General features: G+C 38.6%; 1 protein-coding gene across 1 annotated transcript in view; it reads right to left on the bottom strand.

Annotated features, from left to right (window-relative positions):
- Window positions 1–17,169, bottom strand: part of ADGRV1 (adhesion G protein-coupled receptor V1) — a 541,233-nt gene that overhangs the window by 428,071 nt on the left and 95,993 nt on the right. The window contains exons 25-29 of the mRNA XM_010807603.4: window positions 14,570–14,699; window positions 11,549–11,629; window positions 10,005–10,144; window positions 7,585–8,194; window positions 3,512–3,727 (exon numbers count right to left, since the gene is read on the bottom strand). Of these exons, the coding sequence (XP_010805905.2) occupies window positions 3,512–3,727; window positions 7,585–8,194; window positions 10,005–10,144; window positions 11,549–11,629; window positions 14,570–14,699 (1,177 nt within the window). The remainder of the gene's footprint in view (window positions 1–3,511; window positions 3,728–7,584; window positions 8,195–10,004; window positions 10,145–11,548; window positions 11,630–14,569; window positions 14,700–17,169) is intronic.

Here is a 17,169-nt window from a genome sequence, read left to right as displayed (position 1 = left end):
TGATAGACAGAGTGCCTGAAGAACTACGGACAGAGGTTCAACATATTATACAGGAGATGATGGCCAAATCCCAAAGAAAAAGAAATGCAAGAAGCCAAAGTGGTTGTCTGAGGAGGCTTTTCAAACAGCTGAGAAAAGAAAAGAAGTGAAAGGCAAGGGAGAAAGGAAAAGATACACCCAACTGAATGTAGAGTTCCAGAGAATAGCAAGGAGAGATAGGAAGATCATCTTTAAAAAAAAACTGCAAAGAAGTAGAGGAAAACAATAAAATGGGAAAGACTAGAGATCTCTTCAAGAAAACTGGAGAGGAGGGAGGAGGGAGGAGGGTTCAGGATGGGGAACACATGTATACCTGTGGCGGATTCATTTTGATAGATGGCAAAACCAATACAATATTGTAAAGTTAAAAAATAAAATAAAATAAAAAGAAATTAGATAAATAAAATAAAGCATTCATGAACTCTTAAAAAAAAAAAGAAAACTGGAGATATCAAGGGAACATTTCATGCAAGGGTGGACACAATAAAGGACTGAAACAGTAAGGACCTAACAGAACCAAATGAGATTAGGAAGAGGTGGCAATAATACAAAAAAGAAGTATAGAAGAAAGGTCTTAATGACCTGGATAAGCAGGATGGTGTGGTCAATCACCTACAGCTGGATACCCTGGAGTGTGAAGTCAAGAGGGCCTTAGTAAGAATCACTATGAACAAAGCTAGTGGATGTGACAGAATTCCAGCTGAGCTATTTCAAATCCTAAAAGATGATGCTGTGAAAGTGCTATACTGAATATGGAAGCAAATTTAGAAAACAGCAGTGGTCACAGGAATGGAAAAGATCTAGTTTTCATTCCAAATCAAAAAAGAGCAAAGCAAAAGAATGTTCAGACTACCATACAACTGCCCTCATTTCACATGCTAGCAAGGTAACACTCAAAATCCTTCAAACCAGGCTTTAGCAGTTCATGAACCAAGAATTTCCAGATGTAAAAGCTAAGTTCAAACAGGCAGAGGAAATAGAGATCAAATTGCCAACATCCGTTGGATCACAGAAAAAGCAAGGGAAGTCCAGAAAAACATCTACTTCAGCTTCATTGATTGCGCTAAAGCCATTGACTGTGTGGATCACAACAAACTGTGGAAAATTCTTTAAGAGATGGGAATACCAGACCACCTTACCTGCTTCCTGAGAAATCTGTATGTGGGTCAAGAAGCAACAGTTAGAACAGACCAGGAACAATGGACTGGTTCAAAATTGGGAAAGGAGTATGACAAGGCTGCATGTTGTCATACTTCTTATTTAAATTCTAAGCAGAGTGCCATTAATTCATGCAAAATGCCAGGCTGGATGAATCACAAGCTGGAATCAAGACTGCCAGGAGAAATATCAATAACCTCAGAAATGCAGATGATACCACTTTAATGGCAGAAAGTGAAGAGGAACTAAGGAGTCTCTTGATGAGGGTGAAAGAAGACAATGAAAAAGCTGGCTTAAAATTCAACACTCAAAAAACTAACATCATGGTATCCAGTTCTATCACTTCATGGCAAATAGATGGGCAAACAATGGAAACAGTGACAGACTTTATTTTCTTGGGCTCCAAAATCATTGCAGATGGTGACTGCAGCCATGAAATTAAAAGACACTTGCCCCCTGGAAGAAAAGGTATGACAACCCTAGACAGCATATTAAAAACTAGAGACATCACTTTGCCAACCAAAGTCCATAAAGTCAAAGCTATGGTTTTTCCAGTAGTCATGTATAGATGTGAGATTTGGACCATAAAGAAGAATGAGCACCAAAGAATTGATGCTTTTGAACTGTGGCGTTGGAGAAGACTCTTGAGAGTTCCTAGGACAGCAAGGTGATCAAACCAGTCAATCCTAACGGAAATCAGTCCTGAACATTCACTGAATGGATGACGCTGAAGCTGAAGCTCCAATATTTTGGCCACCTGATGTGAAGAGTTGACTCACTAAAAAGGACCCTGATGCTGGAGAAGATTAAGGGCAAGAGGAGAAGGCGATGACAGAGGATGAGATGGTTGGATGGCATCAGTGACTCAATGGATATGAATTTGAGCAAACTCCTGGAGATAATAAAGGACAGGGAACCTGGCGTGCTTCAGTCCATGGGGTCACAAAGGGTCAGGCAGGACTTAGCGACTGACCATCAACACCGCCAGGAAACAGTGGAGGACAGAGGAGCCTGGCGTGCTCCAGTTCATGGGGGTCACAGAGGTCGGACATGACTGAACAACGACGACAAAAGCGTATCACTCGGGGTGGCTTTGTCTCTGGTCAAACAGCAAATGAGGAAAAGAGAGAGGTAGAGATGCAGGTTCAGTCCCTGGGGTCAGGAAGATCCCCTAGAGGAGCATGGCAGCCCACTCCAGTATTCTTGCCTGGAGAATCCCAGGGACAGACGGGAGTCTGGCGGGCTACAGTCCGTCAGGGTCGCAAAGAGTCGGACATGACTGAAGTGACTTAGCACGCACGCGCTTATGGACTTTAGAGGCTAATTTCCCAGAACACGGATCAATCCTCACGATCTGTCAAAGTGTAAAGCCCTCTGTATATAGGCATTCCTCTGGGCTACACTCCCCCCATACACATACACACTCATTCACACACACACTCATACATACACACTCACGTCATTCACACACACAGCAGGGACTAGGTAAGCCTGCTTTATTTTCTTTTCAAGCAAGCATCACATCCAAATGATTTATTTCAAAACATCAATTGGGTTATCCTATCCATTCACACTCATGACCTTTGCTGCTGCTGCTGCTAAGTCGCTCACTCATGTCCGACTCTTCACGACCCCATGGACTGCAGCCTACCAGACTCCTCCGTCCATGGGATTTTCCAGGCAAGAGTACTGGAGTGGGGTACCATTGCCTTCTCCACATGACCTTTGAGTGCACACTAAAAAGGTTCTAACTGAATAGCTCTCAGGCAAAACTCCCTAAGAGGCCATAACTGAACTACGAGAAAGAAGACTGTCTCCTAATGTTTGCATTTGGCAATAAAATCCTTCTGCTTATACATTAAAATAGTTAATGCTAGTAACTGTCTCTACCATGTTCTTCATAAACAAACAATAGAATAAATGAGTTGAGAGACATATCTGTTGGCAATACTGCAATTATACAGCTGCACGTTTTATCCTGCATTCCTCATTATTATTTACACATGAATCCCTTCCAAAAACCTTAAAAGTACTCAGGGAGAAAGCCTAACAATGCTTTCTTTGGTTTACTTTTCATTGGTTTGTGCATATTAACCTTTTAAATCCATATACAATTTGCCAACAGCTTTTACAAATTTTGCAAAATCAGTGTCACAAATACATAAATAAAAAGTCTAGATTTGTGCCTTAAAAAGATGCAAGGGTATTACTGCTTTCTGGTTGATTTTTCTCACTACATCTTTGACTGGTTTTGTTAATCAAGGATACAACTTCCCTCAAAACAATTCACTGCTCCTTAGATGTCTTTTCTCACCAGCTACTGCAGTTATTGGCACGGCTTTAAACTTCACAGAAACATCTGCAAATGTTCCTCCTGTTCTTGTCACATTGATAATGGGTCCAACATGATTTTCTGCTACTCGAACAACTGGTGCTGAGAGCTGAAGAGTTCCGAAGGCATCATCATTGGCAATGATAATTAATTCAGCAATAGCTTCTACCTTAGGCCCCAGGCGTGGAGAGTTTGGAACTGAAAGACAGAATAAAAACTAATATATCAAAATTCTAACAACTCGTCAAAAGTCATCAAGAGGCCTCAGCCAATTTATAGAATGGACAAACAAGAGAGTCCTACTGTATAACAGAGAGAACTATGATTAACATCCTGTGATAAACCATAATGGAAAAGAATATGAAAAAGGATGTATGTGTGGGGTGTGTGTGTGTATCATTTTGCTATACAGCAGTAATGCACAGAACACTGCAAATCCACTAAACTTCAATAAAAAAGTTTTTAAAGAAGCCGCAGCAAGATCCATGGGTTATCATTTTGTGTTTTCTACTACTTATAGCAAAGATATTTATCGATTACTATGTACCAGCATGAATTTTAGATGTTGGGGATACAAAAATAAACAGAAAGTTCCTACTTCTCTGTAACTTCTAGGGTGATTTTTATTATAGCAAAGGAATAATTACCCCACAAGGATTATTTTAATAGGTATTAGAAATTTCTCAAAACATGATTAGAAGATAATTAATCATCACTTCACATAATATTGTAACAGGTAATGATGAAACTTACAGAATTATGCTCTTCCAATTAGTTACCAGCATGCTATAAATTTTTTTAAAGCCACTACAGTTACAAAATTGAGCAGGAAAGTCATTTAGTTCCTTGTCCTCGAAGAGGAGCTGAATATCATCACACTCCAATTCAATTACTGCCTCTCTCCGTGCTTAACTGTCCTTCCCCACAAACCTATTCCCCCTGCACCATCTCAATTAATAGTCATGCCAAAGCTGGTATAGAAAGAGTGTCCTTACTTACGCTTTTACTTCCATACTTCTAAGCCTATCTTTAAGACTCTCATCTTACTTGCCACTGATTTTAGGGAGCACAAAACTTATTTTGAAGGCATTTAAGACCCTCTACAAACTCTCCCTGACTTACCTTCTAGATTCAATTCTGACTTAGCACCCTCGCCAAAACAATTTTTATGAACTTCGACACAAATGAAGCATCAGCAAGCTCATATTACAAGTAAACAATTTTGAGTTCATATTTAGAACATTTCCAACTATGGTGGTATTTGAAAGCATGTGACAATGAATAAAATTGGGTATTTTCAGACAACGTAATCTAAAACAAGTAATGACACCATTTAATTTCAATGATAAACAGTTCCAGATCACACTAAATTATATAGTTAAAATCACAAACTGTAAATCTATATAATTAAATTCAACTACATTGGGTGGAGAAGGAAATGGCAACCCACTCCAGTGTTCTTGCCTGGAGAATCCCATGGACGGAGAAGCCTGGTAGGCTGCAGTCCATGGGGTCGCACAGAGTCGGACACGACTGAAGCGACTTGGCAGCAGCACATTGGGGGAAAACAGCAGTAACCCAGGGTTGCAGCAGCAGATGACATTTTACGCGTGTGCACTACTTGACAGGCACTGTTCCAAGCACTTTCCTTGCATCCAGTAATTTAATTCCCATACCATCTCTGTGTGGTGGGTAACACTGTCCATGTCTCACAGATAAGGAATCAGAGGTGCAAAGCGGATGAGGTAGTCAGCTAAGGCATTAGACTAGAACCTGCTGGACACATTTTAGAGACATCATGTAAGGGTCTATCCAAGCTCCAGCTCCCTATCTGCAATTCCTCAGCAAACCAGGTAGATACCCTTCCTGCACTGACTGTTCGTCCTGCCCTCTGCCAGTCGTCACCACTCCTCTCACACTGTCTCCTGAAAGTGCGTGATTCTACCTATTAAAATTGAGACCATATCACATAGGTTTGCACTGAATTATTCTTTTTCTTCATTTTAAATGACATTTACTGTTTCCTTTCTAATGCACTTAATTGTTCTTTAACTGTTTCACTTCATAGCTTATGCTGAGTCTGAATTTCCCCAAGTATGCTGCACGGTTCCAGGAACATATCCAGCATAAACAAAGACACGTTGACTGTTTCTCCCAACCCATAGCACAGTGATATCCTGCATATACCACTTAATTAATAATTGTTCACATTTATTTAATGCTTACCATATGCCAGACCCTATATTCATTTTCACATGTATTATCATATTTAATCTCCATAATAAGTCTGTACTATACATAAGGAAACTTGGGCTTTAAAAGTTTATGGGCAACAATTTATTATGATACACTTGGACCTAAGTTATCTGACACCAGCATCCACAGCTCCTAGCTAGCCACTGCTACATGCAATCCTTCTTCCCGGTTTTACTTCTAGCTCACTTAATAAACTCCAGTTCCTTGAAAAGTGGGCTATACCATATAATTCTTGTAGTCAGTGGCTCAGTCGTGTCCAACTCTCTGTGACCCCAGAGACTGTAGCCCACCAGGATCCTCTGTCCATGGAATTTTTCAGGCAAGAATACTGGAGTGGGTTGCCATTTCCTCCTCCAGGGGATCTTCCTGACCTAGGGATTCACCTGGCATCTCCTAGGTCTCCTGCATTGGCAGGTGGATTCTTTACCACTGCACCACCTAGAAAGCCCTTTTATAATTCTTACTAAGACTACTTACTGGGTTTTATTTCAATGTATTGCTATGGTAACTGATGCTAAATCATGCAAAGAAAACAAGGGATAGGTTACTGTGAAAGAATTTTAACTCTGACTGTCATCTAAAAATTTAATGATAGCAGTTATCCTTAAAAAGTAAATTTCCTTTTACAGTCCTGGACTACAATTACAATGTGGGCAAGAACGGTGCCCACTACACAACGTATCAGTAAGGTGACAAAATATACTTGTAAGAAACCTTAATCTCAGGATGGGGAACACATGTATACCTGTGGCGGATTCATTTTGATATTTGGCAAAACTAATACAATTTTGTAAAGTTTAAAAATAAAAAAAGAAAGAAACCTTAATCTATATGGTAGAACACAGTCAACATGCAGATCTTAACTCTTTTGACTATTTAATTCCAATTTTCTTAAGATAGTTTTATTATATTTTAAAAGATGTCTACTTAATATCATATTTACTAATGTTATCCTAAAACTGACATTACATTGATATTAAATTAAAATCACCAATCTTCCTTCCTTTTCTTACTGCCTTCTTCCAGGAAATCTAGATTCTTCTCTTTATATAAAAACCCCTATCTAAAGTCATAGGTCTTCAGAGAGAGATGTGACTAACGAACAAGCTACAGTGACCCCCAGCTCAGGTCGGCTCTGTGATAGCAGCCCCCGCTCCCTCCAAAGCTACTGAGCCATGACCCCAGGGGGAGAGGCTGTTCTGTCCAAACAGAAGCTGCAGAACCAGATCCTCTGCCCAACACAGGTCATCACTCACTGCTCATTCCTCATTCTTACCCTCAACCAGGACCTTCATCTCAACTCTCAGGATGACCCCCAAATTTCCAGGTCTTCTCACTACTACACAGCCCTTTCCCCCTTCCCTCATGCAGTTGCCAGATCCACCATCTCTTTGTATTGCTTCCCACCGATACAAAGAGACTCTGTTGGTTAAGGAACCGTCTAGGGTGGATCAAGGTGAAAGAGACTCAGGATCTTGCTACAAGGACTGTCCTTGGAACCCCAGATTGATTTCAGAAGGTTTCAGAAGCTACAATATCTAGTACAAATAGTATAAGAGATCAGTCATACCAGATTCCATAAGCATTTCTAAAAATTTCATCTGGGACTGTAACAGTTTTAAAACACGACAGCACATTTTCACATGTCCTACTTCCATTTACCTTATAAACCCTTGTAAGAGGATGCTAGTAAAGTCAGAGCTTACTATTTTTACAGAAATTTTTACTATACCAAATTCTTAATTTGTTTCAGAATTCTTACCTCTAATAATAAAAACAACACACTAATGGCTACTTACTTGGGCGATTCTGCACTTTCTCTGTTAAAGTAGAGTTGAGCAGTTCAACAAACAAAGACTCGGACCTTTCTGGCTCATCATCATCCAAGACTGAAACAGTTATTGTTGCCTCGCTCTGATTGGCTCTAAAAACAGCAAATCCAGAAGCTGGTAAATAGTCTTTCCCTTGAGTTGCTCTGGCTAAATTAGGTGGAAAATGAGGCAGTTTTTCCATATCGTCCAGTGTTGCGTATGTGACTTTAACTTTTCCCAAGAGGCCTTTTAACCTTATTATTGACAACGTGATGTTCTGGGTTGCTTCCTCCACTTTAATAGGTCTATTTTTCTCAGAAAAGATGAAGACCCCGTAAGGATCATCGCTAGCCAAAACTATTAGTGTGGCATTAGTATGAACGCCTAGAGAGCCACTGGAGACGCTGAGGATGGTCACAGAGAATGCTTTATCCAGTTCTGGATCTTCATCAGGCAATATTTCCACTGTGATGTTGGCCCTCTTCTGTCCAATCTCAAATGTGACATTGCCAGAGGTGAAGGCCAGATCACCATCAGGGTCAGAGTCTATGCTCCAGAGCAAAGTCACTCGAGACAGAGCCCCATGACTTCTCATAATCTTTAAAATATTTAATATTAAAATATGTTAAAACAGGCATTAAATCCACCAACTTAGAGGTTTGGATATACAAAACAACAGGGTATTAATTTGTAATTTTATTTTATATAAGCTGTTCTGAAGAATATAAGATTCTTGAAGGCAATGCACTACCCATCTTTGAAGACCCTCAGGGAGTCCCACTTAAAACGACTATTGTATGAAATGACAGATTGAAGGAACATGCTTATATTCTAACTAAAGCACAGCTGTTTCATTTCTGCAACTACAACATATATCAGTAATAAAGCAAATGCAATTAACAGTGTATTATATTGTACATTCATGAAAATGTTTACATTTCCTGCAAAGACAGTATAAACTTTATTGTAAGGAATAGATGACAGATAATTTTTCTGAAAAGTTAGCCATAATACTCATTTTTTAAAACAGATTATATTTAATTTCAATGTACTATGGAAAACAAAAATTCACCAAAAAATATACTCAACCCAAGGGTATATATTAACATTTTTAAGAAGCAAGAAATGCTTTTGTCAGTAGTATGTTAAAAAGAATGAAAAATCTTTTTTAAAAAAATCACTTCAAGTTACTGTAGTGTTAGTCGCTCAGTCTTATCCGACTCTTTGCAATCGCACGGATTGTAGCCCACCAGGCTCCTTTGTCCATGGGATTCTCCAGGCAAGTATACTGGAGTGGGTTGCCATTTCCTTCTCCAGGAGATCTTCCCAACCCAGGGATCAAACCCGGGTCTCCTGCATTGCAGGCAGATTCTGTACTGTCTGAGCCACCAGGAAAGCCAGACTTCAAGTTAAGTCCCAACTAAAAGTAATTTTTATACTTAAAATAAGAATGCTGATTCAGAGACAGGAATTTTTATTAAAAAATTTATTTATAAACTTGATGCTTTCCCTGAATCCTTTTTCTTTTCTTTCTTGAGTAATTAGTTATCCTTTCTAAAGCTGTTTAATTTATTCTACAACAGTTTACTGCAGATCTGCCATAAGAATACAGAACAGATATATTTTGAGTGATCTTTCTTCATCCTTTGAATAAAATCTGAGGACAATGAGCAAGCTTCTGGCTCCTCTAAATTATCTAACAATAGAAGCCTTAATTCCTACTGGATGAATGTAGAGTAGAAACACATACACACAGAGACCACATGGAGATGGTATTATTATTGCTATTCACAAATGTTTTGCATTTTCTTTCCTTTTGGGAAAGATACAAGCCAGGATTACATTTCTCTACCCAATTACTTTCGTGTTGTCATGCGACATGCTTTGACCAAAGAAGTTAAATGGAAATGCTGTGAATGACCTCCAGAAAGAAGCTGAAAAGCCAGTGTGCAGTTTCCCCCAACCCACGTCTCCCCAGTCAGTGGAGACAGAAGTATCTATTGAGTTACAGCCTTTGCAACCCTCAGTCCTAAGTGATTGATGACAGCCAACTTCAGATGGGACATAAAACATGAGTGAAAAACAGATCTTTGTTGTAGTAAGTCAATTAGAATTTGGAGATGTTTGTTGCCACAGCCCATCTGAATTAAGATAGAAAACTATATTTTTATATTAATAGATATTTCTTAAAGAGTCAGGAATCCTCAGAATCACAATGCATGCAAAATGAAATACAAAGACAAAGGACAAATCACTGTTTAATTATCAATTTGAATTGTCTGTGCCACTAGATTGTCCCCTCCACTTACATAGAAAAAATTAACAAAGTATACCTTAATAATACAATAAAACAGTGTTTTTTAAAAAAAACAGAAAAGGTCTAGGACTGGAGGAAAGAATGTACTCACATTGAATATAACAGTGCTGTATCCATCTTCTGGTTCTGTTCCGCTGACAACGAGCGACTCAGGGCTAAATTCAAATACACCATGAGCATGGTCAGAGGCTGCAATTGTCACTAGAATTTGGGAAGCCACTCCTAGACCGGCTGCATGAATAAGTTCCAACAAACAGAAGAAAATGTTAATCAGTAATTTACAAACCAAAGGGAAAAACAAGGAACAACTTTTTGAAAAGAGTTGTACCATTCACTGAGTATGTTCTAATTTGCTTCAGAAAGGAAGGCAGACACAAATGGCTGCCACAATATTCGTGCTTTTCTGACCTTCCTCTGTTTGGGCTCTAACGTGACATACAAGTGCTGTATAAGCACTTGAAGACGAACAAGGAAAACTTGTTTTTCTTTTTCTTCTCTATGAAAGAGAACATTCTTCCACACAGAGCATAGGAGGAAAGTCTCTCACGACCTTTGCTGACCTTGGAAGAACATGAGCCAAAATGACTCCTACCTTTATAAAACAGTAGTTTTTCTATGATTTTCACCAACCTGACCGCACAGATTCTTGGCTTCCAAATGTGCAGTAATTCTACTCCTATTTTCATCATATTACGATATAATAGATCTATCTTTCCTGGTCTCAAAGTCCAGTCCTATAACTAAAAAAATGCCAAAATCTAAACAAAGAAGTACTTTTGTCCTAGGAAGTATGTTCAGCTTTTATGTTGAACATTAAATATGTGGACAAGACAATAAGGAATCCCAAAATTAGAACAGTAATTAAATACAGAAGTTACAGGAGACATTGGCAGAAGTCAGGAATGAGAGGGGTGGTAACAACTTCTGAAACTAAAATGTAAAACCTGACATTGTGAAAAAGGAATGTTTTGCGCATTCTTCAAAAGGAATCTTTTTGAGGGTTAGAAAGAGTCCCTCCTAAAGAAAAACAAATAGTCTATGTATTGTCTCTTTATATGAAAAAATATTTGAGGTGAAAAAGCTGAACCATATTTATATACACATCTAATTCAAAAGGCATCCTCTTTTCAATATTTCCTTCAATAATTGGCAATTTATTCTCCCATTTGCTTAATTTCTCTTTCCCATGTGTTTGATTAAACGCAGCATAAAATGACTCACTTGCTGTCGTAAAGAAAATCAGTACGACACATTTTACATGAAAATATAAATATTCTATTTATCTCTTTTTTAGGTATTCAAAGCTATGTAAAAGCTTTTCCAATAATCACTTTTGTACATGGTACCAAGCAAAATTTCTGTTATAATTAGAATCAGGAAACTGCATTAGGTTAACAAAGAAAGGAGGAGAGTCTGAGTTTCAGAGGCAGACAGGATTCGATTCTGACTTGATCACTTTCCAGCTGACTTACAACAGCATGGAGTAAATAATACTTGATAAAGTTGTGCTGCCTAATGAGACAAACTATACAAAGGACCTGCATACAGCGGATATAGATAAATGGTTAGTACTGTTGTCTCTAAAAAGAGAAGTTAAAATGCAGGATAGTAAAGGGCCTTGGAATAGCTGCTTACCATGTCTGCGATTAGCTGGAAGGAAGACTTCCATGTCCCCATCACCACTACCACTGCCATCAACCCTAAAGAGTTCAGTCACTTCACAAGGAGAAACACAGAGTCACGACCCAGACAACACACATTGACACAATGAGAAAATTGAGAGTTCTTAAAACATATCCAGCAAAGAGGAAACTTCAGTAATCCTAGACATGCATTCTTTCAAATAAAACAGATTAGGTGGTAACGGTATCACATTAGTCAAGCTACCAAGTTATAAAACTTTCATTCATAGCTTCAGGAAAATATTCCACGTAGGTTGCAACTGGCATTTCCCATTTCTGCCAATTTAACTAGTTTTATTTTTAAATTTTCACTTTATAGCAGTGTAAATTGTTTTCATCATTTATATAAATATTTTTAAATACTTCTGTGTATATATCAGCCTATACTTACTCCTATAAACCTGTGACAGTCACCTTCCCACTCACAACACTATGTGTATTAGTCACTCAGTCATGTCTGACTTTTTGCAATCCTACGGAGTATAGCCCGCCAGGCTCCTCTGTCCATGGGATTCTCCAGGCAACAGTACTGGAGTGGGCAGCCATTCCCTTCTCCAGGGATCAAACCTGGGTCTCCTACGTTGCAGGCGGATTCTTTACCATCTGAGCCACCAGAAAAGCCCATTTACAACAACTAATTCAAAAACTGGGGAAATGCATCTAACATTTCCCTCTAGCCACACACTTAAGTTCTCACATTTTGGCACCTAGACAAGTGGTCTAGAAACCTCGGCTTCAGCCCTGGCTGTGACAGACACCACCTTCAGCCAGTCACAAAAGCCCTTGGCACCTCACTTTTCTCACCTATAAAAGGTGCCTGCTGCCTTTTATACAGAACTGCTTTAAAAACCAAATAAATGATACCGTAGAAAATGAGGGACCTTGGCAATATGTGAAGACTGGTTCTAACTTTACTTCCACTACATGTCAGAAGCAAACCATTATTTTACCAAGTATTTGCAAACAAAGAAGGCAGGAAGGGCAGCGGTGGAAAAGGAATAAGAGGAGCAAGATGACATCCACACTATGTGCTTCTACCATATCCGTGATTGACACGTGAGGCTAAGGTCTGCCCTGCTCTTCCGGGCTTCTCCTCCCTGGGACTGGGACACACCAGACATGAGGACTGATGACACCCAAAACCTGAAACAGTCAACGGATTTCAGGGAATATCCAGTGCATGGCTCTGCTTTCGGATTAACCACAGGCTACAAGAAGAGGGGTGAAATTTAATCCCAATGTACCCTGACTAGCATAGAACACCTACTTGGGTGGCTGTCACATGTAGAATGGGTCTTACAGGCAAAACAGTGGGGAATAAGGATTTCTCCTTTGATCCCCACAAAAGCCTAGTTCTACAAGCTATTTCACGTCTTAGGCAGTCCAGCTATGACTTGAGGAATGGAGGCCAGCATCTAGGTTCCACTACCTCCAATCCCCACTCAAGGAGGGCTGGGAGGATCAGATTCTCTGGCAACACTGCTGACTTAGGACAGTACAAGATTGGTTTTCAAATGAGTTCAGTTCAGTTCAGTCACTCAGTCGTGTCCGCCTCTTTGCGACCCCATGAATAGCAGCACGCCAGGCCTCCCTGTCCATCACCGACTCCCAGAGTTCACTCAAACTCACGTCCATCGAGTCGGTGATACCATCCAGCCATCTCATCCTCTGTCATCCCTTCTCCTCCTGCCCCCAATCCCTCCCAGCATCAGAGTCTTTTCAAATGAGTACTCGTGCCCAATAATACACAACGATATATCTTCTAGAGATATAGAAGGAAGCTCCTCTATAAAATCACAAGTAAACACTATGATCACAAATAGAATTTCTAAAGAAAATCTAATGTTCCTTATCAATCAATATTACATAAGGCTCACTAACATTTTCTCTATTACCCAAGTAGTTTTCACTATAAGTAATACAAAGAACAACTTTTCAAATACTTTTCAGTGGCTTCTGATTAACGAAGTCCTTTCATGAAAATAACAATCTGGAAACGGGAGGACTCGTCTCTTTGAGACAAGCAAAGCTGCTACTGTTACATGACACCAGCCCAGCAGGGTGTCCAGCTTACTTTCGCTGTTTTATGTAGTCCACCAAGCTGTGGTGCTATTTAATCATTTCCCTGACTTGTCCTCTCCTTTGATTTCACCTGGGCTTTGGGAGAATAGGGAAGGAAAACATGGGGAAATTCTGTCATACTTACCCCAAAGTCTCATTAATACTAAAAGACAATCTTAGTATTTCTGTCCTACCCAATTTCTCCCCCTTGGATGGCTTATTCAGTACTATGACTTTCTTCATCAAAGCATAAAAATAATAACAAGATAATAATACCAGCTTTTGTAAGGGAAGAGACTGATCTGATGAATACCAACTCTCAAATTCTTACACTTATAAAGATAATAAGGTACACATCTCATGTATTCTATAAACCCTCAGCAGCACCTGATAATCAAATACAGTGATACTTCTGCAAAGAAACATATACAGTTAATCTATCTGGGATAAATAAAGACTATAAGCAGCCTCTCTTCAATACAGAGGAGTTTTGCCACAAAATGGATTTTTCACTCCAAAAGTCTGTGATAAATCAGAGTTTTCAGCATATTAGAAATGAGAATATTGTTAACCTACTTTATTGATAATTATTTCATAACAGGTTTCCTAAAGGGATTAATTTTGACCTATTCTACAACTGGATATAGCTAAAGGAGCTACTGTGAAAACTGAAATAAGGAAGAAGGAGAGATGATTTTAGAGGCACCTACTATGAGTGATAACTATAATTTGGTGATTCAGTATAATTAAATTATTTCACTGCAAAAGCACATCTACGTTAGGAAAAGACCAAAGGATAATGAAAGAGGGAAAACCAGCATAATAGGTTAATTCAAAAGGAACTTATTTACTTAATCCACTATCTGGTGAATGGACAAGTAAACATTTGATATTTTTGAGTCACCATTCTTACCTCCTCCTTCCAAGTTTAACAACTCAACTTTAAAGGATTTCTCCAATTCAGGAATAGAATTATCAGTGATATTTACAGAAATGTACTTAAATCTTTCTCCTGGTTGAAATTCTAAGGTACCAGCAACACTCTGAAATATAAATAAAAGGTTTGTTCATTAGATTATAATTATTTTGTGTATGAATGTATAAGATGAGAATGTTTACTATGTCCCAGATTGTTATAAATACTGAAACAGATGAAGATAAATATAAAATTGAAAACATTTAAGTGGCTATGAACAGTGATTAATATAAATTCTAAATAAATACTCTCAAACTAAATAAAGTAGATGGATTTTTATTTCTCTTACTTGCCTATTCATCAAAAAACTATTAAGGCAAATAAGAAATCTGTACAGGTAACATCTACAAATTCCTAAAAAATTAATTCAATGAGATATATGAAAATCCTTTGATTAAGTATACTGAGAACTATTAAGTTTACATCACTGAATAATTTAAATACTAGGGTATAATAATAATAATGGCATTTTCATTCCAAAAATTTCCCCTAGCAATAATAAATATTGATCCACTGGGCATTAATTGTTCTTTGATTATACTCTCAAATGAAATTCATAATATAGATTTCCCATCAAAAAAATTCATAACTAAGAGAAAAATAAAGAATTACTTGAAGTCTTAAGGTCCTTTTTTCTCCCATTACCTAATATAAGCATTTTCCCCACAAGTCATGAGAATACATTTTAAAGATGTTTAAATTTTTCTGTGGTTAGGTTTTGTGGACAGTTATACTTCATCCTGTGGAACAATTAATGATCCTAAAACTAAACTGAGGAACCAAGTACCAATCCACTTAATCATTCATTTATTAATTTTTTTACAATTAATTTTTTTACAATTTTTTTACAAACACATAGCATGCACATGACATCATTTAGGATGCTTAGGACTCAAAAATAGTCAAGACATATCTCTATCTCCATGAAAATTTTCCAGAAAGAATGTTAAGCACAGGATAGAAAACAGTGGCTATAAAAGACATACCGTCGGCTCAAGGGAAAAAAAGGACCTTTGCCTAGCGTCCAGTTATCAGAGGAGTAACTCTACAAGTTTTAACAACAGAAATAACATCTGACTGTCTTAGGATACCATATTATTTAACCCTAGCAATATCTTACACAATTGGCCACTCCCTCACTCTCTGGTATTCCATGATATCACACTTTCTGTTTTTCCTACTTTTTGGCTCATTCTTGTGTTCTTTGCAATTTTAACCTTCTCCTAGGACCTGAAAAAGCTATTCTTCATCAGATTCTCTTGTCAGATATCTCTAGACAAGGTTATACCATATTCTAAGCTTGTTGGGGATAGGAGGAAAAGGGAATGACAGAGGATGAGATGGCTGGATGGCATCACCAACTCGATGGACTTGAGTTTGAGTGAACTCTGGGAGTTGGTGACGGACAGGGAGGCCTGGCGTGCTGCGATGCATGGGGTCGCAAAGAGTCGGACACGACTGAGCGACTGAATTGAACTGAATGTCATGTATACATTTCCAACTCCCAAAGTTCTACTGGCAGACCTTATTTTATTCCACTTCACTTTATTATACTTTGCAGACACTGTTTTTGGGTTTTTTTTTTTTTTTTTTTTTAACAAATTAACAGTGTGTGGCAACCCTGCACAGAACAAGTTTATTTGGTACCATTTTTCCAACAGTGTTTGCTCACTTCATGTCTCTGTGTCACATTCTGGTAATTTTTGCCATAGTTCAAATTTTGTCATAATTGTTATATTTGCTATTGTGATCTGTGACCTTTGATGTTACTATTATAATTGTTTGGAGGCATAGAGAAAGACACCCATAGAAAATAGATAATTTAATACATGTCACATGTGCTCTGACTGCTCCATTGACCAGCCATACCCCCATCTTGCTCCCTCTCCTGGGGCCTCCTATTTCCTCAGACACAACAGTACTGAAACTAGGCTAATAAGTAACCCTACAATGACTTCTAAGTGTTCAAGTGACAGAAAGAGTCACATGTCTCTCACTTCAACATTCAGAAAACGAAGATCATGGCATCCTGTCCCATCACTTCATGAGAAATAGATGGGGAAACAGTGGAAACAGTGTCAGACTTTATTTTTCTGGGCTCCAAAATCACTACAGATGGTGACTGCAGCCAAGAAATTAAAAGACGCTTACTCCTTGGAAGGAAAATTATGACCAACCTAGATAGCATATTCAAAAGCAGAGACATTACTTTGCCAACAAAGGTTCGTCTAATCAAGGCTATGGTTTTTCTTGTGGTCATGTATGGATGTGAAAGTTGGACTGTGAAAAAGGCTGAGCGCCAAAGAATTGATGCTTTTGAAGTGTAGTGTTGGAGAAGACTCTTGAGAGTCCCTTGGACTGCAAGGAGATCCAACCAGTCCATTCTGAAGGAGATCAGCCCTGGGATTTCTTTGGAAGGAATGATGCTAAAGCTGAAACTCCAGTACTTTGGCCACCTGATGCGAAGAGTTGACTCACTGGAAAAGACTCTGATGCTGGGAGGGATTGGGGGCAGGAGGAGAAGGGGACGACAGAGG

This window comes from Bos taurus, chromosome 7, assembly GCF_002263795.3.
Source record: "Bos taurus isolate L1 Dominette 01449 registration number 42190680 breed Hereford chromosome 7, ARS-UCD2.0, whole genome shotgun sequence".
Classification (NCBI taxonomy): domain Eukaryota; kingdom Metazoa; phylum Chordata; class Mammalia; order Artiodactyla; family Bovidae; genus Bos; species Bos taurus.
Note: the sequence above shows the minus strand (reverse complement) of the source record. Positions and strands in the feature narration are given on the sequence as shown.